The sequence below is a fragment of the Ahaetulla prasina genome, chromosome 3 (genome assembly GCF_028640845.1).
Source record: "Ahaetulla prasina isolate Xishuangbanna chromosome 3, ASM2864084v1, whole genome shotgun sequence".
Classification (NCBI taxonomy): domain Eukaryota; kingdom Metazoa; phylum Chordata; class Lepidosauria; order Squamata; family Colubridae; genus Ahaetulla; species Ahaetulla prasina.
Window position 1 is genome coordinate 167,736,516 of NC_080541.1, and position 7,337 is coordinate 167,743,852.

The 7,337-nt window shown below is 38.0% G+C and overlaps 1 protein-coding gene across 1 annotated transcript; it reads right to left on the reverse strand.

Annotated features, from left to right (window-relative positions):
* Positions 1 to 2,697: 2,697 nt before the first annotated feature.
* On the reverse strand, positions 2,698 to 6,993 carry TMEM61 (transmembrane protein 61). Its single transcript, XM_058178944.1, has 2 exons — positions 6,540 to 6,993; positions 2,698 to 3,447 (listed from the first exon to the last, which is right to left on the reverse strand). Exons 1-2 carry the CDS (start codon positions 6,887 to 6,889, stop codon positions 3,156 to 3,158), a joined length of 642 nt encoding a protein of 213 aa, XP_058034927.1. The 5' UTR covers positions 6,890 to 6,993; the 3' UTR covers positions 2,698 to 3,155.
* Between the last annotated feature and the right edge of the window lie 344 nt (positions 6,994 to 7,337).

Genomic DNA, 7,337 nt, shown 5'->3' on the forward strand with positions numbered 1-7,337 from the left:
TTAAAATAAAATTTCAAAAGCAACATTTTTATGCCTTGTTCAGAGTTTCTGGCATTTACCAAGCTTTTGTTCTTGTGTTTGGATATAACCAGGCAGGGTGGAATCTTTACTTCAGACCATAGATAGGAAGGGGTGCGATTACTGGCCTCTTTTTTTCATCCAGGCTTTCTTGGCCAGTTTTGGCTGCTGCATGTTTATAGCATTTAGATTTATATACCGCTTCATAGTGCTTTACAGCACTCTCTGAGCGGTTTAGAGTCGGCATATTGCCTCCAACAATCTGGGTCATTTTATTGACCACAAAAGAATGGAAGTCTGAGTCAATCTTGGGCCGGTCAGGATTGAACTCCTGACTCTGGGCAGTTAGAGTTAGTCAGTTCCATCCCAAGGTTTTCTGATATGCTGTTTTCAACATCGACAGCTAATGCCCTCTGCGCCCCCACTTTTTGGGCAGGACTTCTCAATGGTATTTTATGTACATTGCAACTTTGAGGATGAATCCCTCAGCCAGGTATAGAAGCTCCTTAATGAGTGTTCCAACTCCCTTCCAACTTTTATTCTGTTAAAATAAAAATCCTGTAGAGGATTTTGACTACGCGAAATCAAACAAATCACATTCTGGCTTGTCACCAGCCAACCAATAAAACTGAATTCTGGGCTTGTAAATAAGGATGCACCTTCAGTCTAATTATGTAATTCAATTCAATGTTCAGTGATATTCCCTTGGAGCAAAAACCAACAAAGAGCTAAGGGGCATTTTAAGGACTTTATTATAACAGAAATCGCTATGGACCACAGTGTCTTTGTTATATTTTATTAGCCTATACAAAATGGACAACTACATGAAGGTCTGACCTGCAAAGCAAAAGCTATAATAATAAAATATAAACTAGTTAGTTATGCGTGTAGTTATGATTCCATTGGATCATATGATGTGGTAAACTGCAATAAGGATCCACTGAAAATCCAACAACCTTAACAAGGTTAGTGCTTATTATAAGCCATGAAATTAACACATAGTCAAGGTTAAAAAAAATAGTATGCCGCTAGGCCTCAAGGTTGTATATGTATAAAATGGCTAACATGAATGCAACTTTCTTCCCTCTGAAGTCACTGATGAAACATTAATGAATATTTTTGTCCCGATTGGATTTGAACCCTATAATTTGGATCTTATGCCTCCCACCGACCGGTACGCTCTCACAGAGGTCTCCTCAGGGTGCCGTCCGCCAAACAATGTTGGCTGGCGGCCCTCAGGAGTAGGGCCTTCTCTGTTGGAGCATCGACGCTCTGGAATGAACTTCCCCCTGGCCTACGCCAAGTGCCTGATCTTCGGACCTTTCGCCGTGAGCTAAAAACATACTTATTTATTCAAGCTGGACTGGCATAATGGTTTTTTAACATTTTAAACTAGGTTTTATTGTTGTGGGGTTTTACATTTTTTAAATTTTAAATTTAAATTTTTAAACATTGGCCTTTTTGTAATATGCTTTATTTTAAATTTTGATTTTAATTGTATATATATTGTGTTTTATTTTGGCTGTACACCGCCCTGAGTCCTTCGGGAGAAGGGCGGCATAAAAATTTAATAAATAAATAAAAATAAATCTCAGAAGATTTCTTAGGTTCTTGGTTCTCCATCTTTCATATATGAGGTTCTAGCAATCCTTCCATCAAAGAACCTGAGTCTCACCAAGTTAGAAATAAGAAGCCTATTTTTTACTTACTGTTATGTTTTAAGGTCATATCAAAAGCAGCATTGTTGTTGAAAATAATGTTTACTGCTATAGGTATAAGAGGCAGCTAATTTGGGCTGATTTAGTGAGAATCGTTCCTTAAACACACATCAGGGAATACATTAAAAGAGAGATTGTCAACTAACACAAAATATTATTTTGTTTTCTAACTTTTCTGAGAGAATCCCAGTTCTCAGTTCCAGAATAGACATTGCTAATTTACTCAGTTCTCCACGTTCAGCCAACTTGAATTTTTTTTTTGTCCTCTTTCTCTCATGGGATCTTTCCCAATTGTGAAGTAAATTATGTCCCATTTGCAGTTTTTCCTTGCTAGCACATCACTACAAGCAACATCTTTTTATGCCATATTCCCATGATGCCAATCTCCTCCCCAATTCGTAAGCGAGACAGGCTTAAATCTCCTTGAGCTACATCAGTATTAAAGGAGTATTTCCCCACTTCTGCAGCACTGTCCAAAGGCGGACTCAAGAGATACAGGTTTTGACCCTAGGAAAGGGGAGTCACAGCTAAGTACAAATAGAAGGGGAAATGCCCGACACAGGATGTGGGACTGCAGTGAGGTCAACCAATGTTATGCTGGCATAGTTTTAAATTGGCTCAAAGATGAATGAAGAGCACCAGTTCAGCAATGGGGAAAAGTCCTTAGACCTCTTCAGTGGCACCACCAATAGGATATGCAACACTGGCTGAGTTACATTGTACCAAACAATTAGATTTAATAGTAATAAAACATTGTCCCAGGCAAATTAATATAATAGTGAAAGCCAATAAGAGCATGTGTTCTTGCTCTCTCTCAGAGTGGTTATATGAGAAGGCATGTGTTATAAACAGGTGAGGGAGGTGTAAGAAAATTGTCAGTGTTTAAAAATCATTTTATTATCTGTTTATAATTTTCCAGTGCAATCTCTGGCCACAGATAAATGAATCCTTCCAAGTCAGATTTATTTATTTTTTTGCTACTACTGCAAATGTTCAGAATATCCAGCCACATTATGCACATAACGTTGAGCTGATCATCAATTGATAATAGATTTTATTAAGAACATTTTTGTTTTTTCAATAACCATTAACCTGAATTTGTTGTGAACTTTCCTTCTAGCCCTGTTCATGAGGCTCTTTCAAGTAGTTCTCCCCAAGTTAATTGTGTTATATTTAGTTCATATTTTGGATACACCTCCAAAGAATCTGGACATCCATGAGGTTTACTGGATACATAATTAATCACATACTACAAAACAATGTTGAGACTACTCTTGGATAATTTAGCAAAAGCTCCTACAAAAAATATATATACAGCAATTATTTTATCCCAATGTGCCACAATTAATTAAGGAAGGAAAACAAATATCTACAGCAATCCAGAAATTCCTACACGGTGCTATAAAAAAAATGCCTGGATCATCCATCACACAAGCCTATGCTCTCATAGCTTGGGGGCGGAGTGTCGCAGACAATGATAGCTTCATCCCGTGATGCTAAGCTTGGCTTGGGTGGAATGTTCCGAAACAAAACCCCGTCAGAGGAACTGCGTCTTCGGCTCCCCTGCCCTTTGTGATTTTCATCCACCACCTGATATAAAGGCAGCCTGATCTCCTTTGAAATCTGAGACTGCATGTCACTGGAGGTATTTTCAGCCGATTGACAATTCAAAGCCTCCTCATAAGTGGGAATACTGGTGGCCTCCCAGGTGCTGAAACAGAATCAAGACCAGAAAGAAAATCAGTCGGGGTGGGTGTGTCCTAAAATCCAATATTTCATTCTAAAATAAGGTTTACCAAGACAAACATGAGCACTGTTATCTGTTCTAGAGGAGCTACAAGCTTAGAGGGGGGGAAATCTATCTTCACTTGTCCCATAAAATAGATGATAGATAGATAGATAGATAGATAGATAGATAGATAGATAGATAGATAGATAGACAGACAGACAGACAGACAGATAGATAGATGATGGATGGACAGATGGAAGATAGATGGATGGACAGATGGAAGATAGATAGATAGCTAGATGATAGATAGATAGATAGATAGATAGATAGATAGATAGATAGATAGATAGATAGATAGACAGACAGACAGACAGACAGACAGACAGACAGACAGATGGAAGATGGATGGATGGATGGACGGATGGAAGATAGATGGATGGATGGATGGAAGATAGATAATAGATAGATAGATAGATAGATAGATAGATAGATAGATAGATAGATAGATAGATAGATAGATAGATAGACAGACAGACAGACAGACAGACAGACAGACAGATAGATAGATGATGGATGGACAGATGGAAGATAGATGGATGGACAGATGGAAGATAGATAGCTAGATGATAGATAGATAGATAGATAGATAGATAGATAGATAGATAGATAGATAGATAGATAGATAGATAGACAGACAGACAGACAGAAGATGGATGGATGGATGGACGGATGGAAGATAGATGGATGGATGGATGGAAGATAGATAATAGATAGATAGATAGATAATAGATAGATAGATAGATAGATAGATAGATAGATAGATAGATAGATAGATAGATAGATAGATAGATAGATAGATAATAGAGACAGATAGATAGACTGATAGATTAGATAGGGGGAGGGGGAGAATATAGAGATATATTCAAATAGCTCTGAAATTGTGGTTATATATCTCTGGAGCCAAGTCATGCTGAGCATAGGGAAATTTCCTTTTAGGTTTATACGGATGAATGAATCTGCCAGTTTTGCAAAATCCTAAATTCAAATCTTTTAGATCTCAAGTTCTTCCTCTGCCACATATGAAAAAAATACGCAGATACTGTATTAGTAAAATCTTATTGTAATGAAATTCTCATCCTCTGGCACCAGCCAAGTTCCATAAATCATAATAATCTGTCCTTATCACCAGCAGGAGAAACAAAATTAAGGGTGCATTACAAGTTGCAGTTGAAGGAGTTTACAAATGTTGACAACCTCAGTGCAATATATATAAAAAAGGAAGAATATACAGGGAAACAATCCCAGTCTGGCAGAGGTATTATCTAGTCAGGTCAATCTGACTCATAACAATCAATTGCAGTACACATCACAGCCAAGCCCCAAACTCCCATTTTTTTCCTGCTCCACCCATGTAACATGGTTATCCAAACAGAATAGGAGTTACCCATGTAACATGGTTATCCAAACAGAATAGGAGTTACCCACGTAACATGGTTATCCAAACAGAATGCACTAGCATCCATTTGGCAGGATTTAGGCTTTCTATTCCCAATCAAAGTCATACCCCTACCACGACCACTTCCCAGGCTTTGAAGACAGTGAGGAAAATGTGAAAGTAAACAAAAATGTTTTCACCCTGTACCAGCAGAAACCATAATGCCTTTAACCTAGGGGTGCCCCAAAGCCTTTACCCACTACAGATATTATATTAGAAAACCGAGATTGAATGTGTAAGACAGTTTGAGGCTGTCTTACATCCATTCAGCCTCTGAAAGCAAGGTAAGAAGCAGATCGTGCTGCAAATTTCTTCAGTGTTAGTTAATGTGGTATTCACACACAATGGACCTCAGCTTTTTCCACACTCTTAACAAACACTCAGTATCAAAACTCAAAAGTATGACCACTGATTAATCTTTACTGCATGGGCAATAAAACAAACCCATTTTTTTTCTATTGTATTTTACTAAACAACCGGTTTGTGTACAGATAAAACTTTCACATAACCTTGCTCATCTCATTTCCTCTTTTTCAAGGGGGAAAATAATTTAGAAATGGAAATAACTACAAATAGGGGTTGTTAAAATCATCATGAAACAAGACTAGTTAGGCAGAGCTAGGCTCTAGCTCTAGAGTTAGGCTCTTGCTAGACTAAAAGGAAGAAATGGGGAAAATGGCTGTCATATAGCATGTAATCATTGTTTCATAATGTCTGGTATGGAGAATTAATTGGAGAAAGTAATTTTATTGTTAGGTATAAGAGTTACACTTCTAATCTCACCCTTCCCCAATCCTGGGAGAAAGGGGTACAAGTGAATCAGATTTCTTTGTGAGAATCAAAATTCTAACAATTCAGCCATCTTGAGTTTCACAATCATATTTAAAATGGGCTAATAATACCCTTATTGTGTTACTGTTCAGTTTTGCAGAAGTTGATACTCTGACTAAAACAAAGTGCCTCAATATGAAAGCCTCCTAAAATTTGGACTATCATTCTTATTGTGTCCAAACACTTGCTGTGTTGGCTTAATATTATGCAGTGGCAGTTTAGCACCTAGTTATCCTTGTTTTGCCTCCAAAGCTAAGCATGGTTAGGGCTGGTTAAAACTTGGATGTAAGGTTTGCAAAGAATAAGGGCTATTGGCTAGACTAGGTATTTGAAAAACATGCCAGAAGTTAATGGCAAACTACTTCTATATTGACAGTTCCGGGAAGTTACCAGAGTCAAGCTTAACTTGAAGAATTTTACAACCATGTGCAACACATTTATAAGTCATGAAACTGAGGTAGACTATAACCGAGACATTCTTTTGGCAGCAGCATGACCTTTGGTTGAGAAAGGCCTAATGGTCTGCAAGAATAAATGTGGTGCTGGACTACCCCAAGATAAAAGTCTTTAAAGGAAGACCTATTTCAGAATGCCATTTGGCTAGATGACTTCTGACAAATTAACCTTCTAGCCCTCTCTTCTCTTGTACGATGCTTCTCTTGAAGTAACAGTTCCTGACAATTATTTGCTGGGCAAGTTAAAAGGACTATGTTGATCTCTCAGGTATGGCTACGAGGATCTTGCTAACCTGCATGTCTGCTTTTCAAGAGGTTCGACTGTGGAGTACTGAAGGTCGCTGGAAAAATGGTACTGGTAGTGCCGGGAAATTATTCCAGCATTGGCTGACCAAAGGAGTCCAAACAGAAGAAGCAGCCCACCAATTCCACAACAGAAGAAGCTGATTGATCTGAGTACAGGACTGGAAGAGGAAGCCCTGGTCATAAGTTCCGTTTCTCCTTGAGGCATGACTTTGGGTTCACTGCTGGGTGCCGTGACCCCCATTTCACCGTCGCTCCACCAAGCAAAACACAGTGTTCCTGTCACCAGCAGGATAGCTCCAGCGATGGTCACTCCATGACGCAAAGAAGCTATTGCCATGTTAAAGACTGAGGCTGTAGAGATTATGAAATACTTTACAAGAAATAGGTCCTGGTGTCAACACTCAGACTGGAAAAGAAGCAGGAAAATGAATGGTGAGTAGATACAGGCAGACCATAAGACAAACAAAACAAAAGCACAAACTTTAGATTCAAAGAGAATTGATTAAGATTTATTCTTTGCCTTTTAAAACAGCCCAAAGCTTTCTTAGAAATAAAAAACCAAATGCCATTTTGTGGCTATTTTCAATAAAAGTTAAACTTATCCTGGGAGGCAAATTTACAGCTTTTGCTTTTGAGATTAATCAAATGGATTTATAAATCTCTCTACAATTTACAGCAAATTCATTTTATACACACTTTTTATAGGGAAATAAGATGAAGTCACATAATTTTAAGAAATCAATAAAGAGGATCCCCACTGACTTACATATCTACCTATATATCTT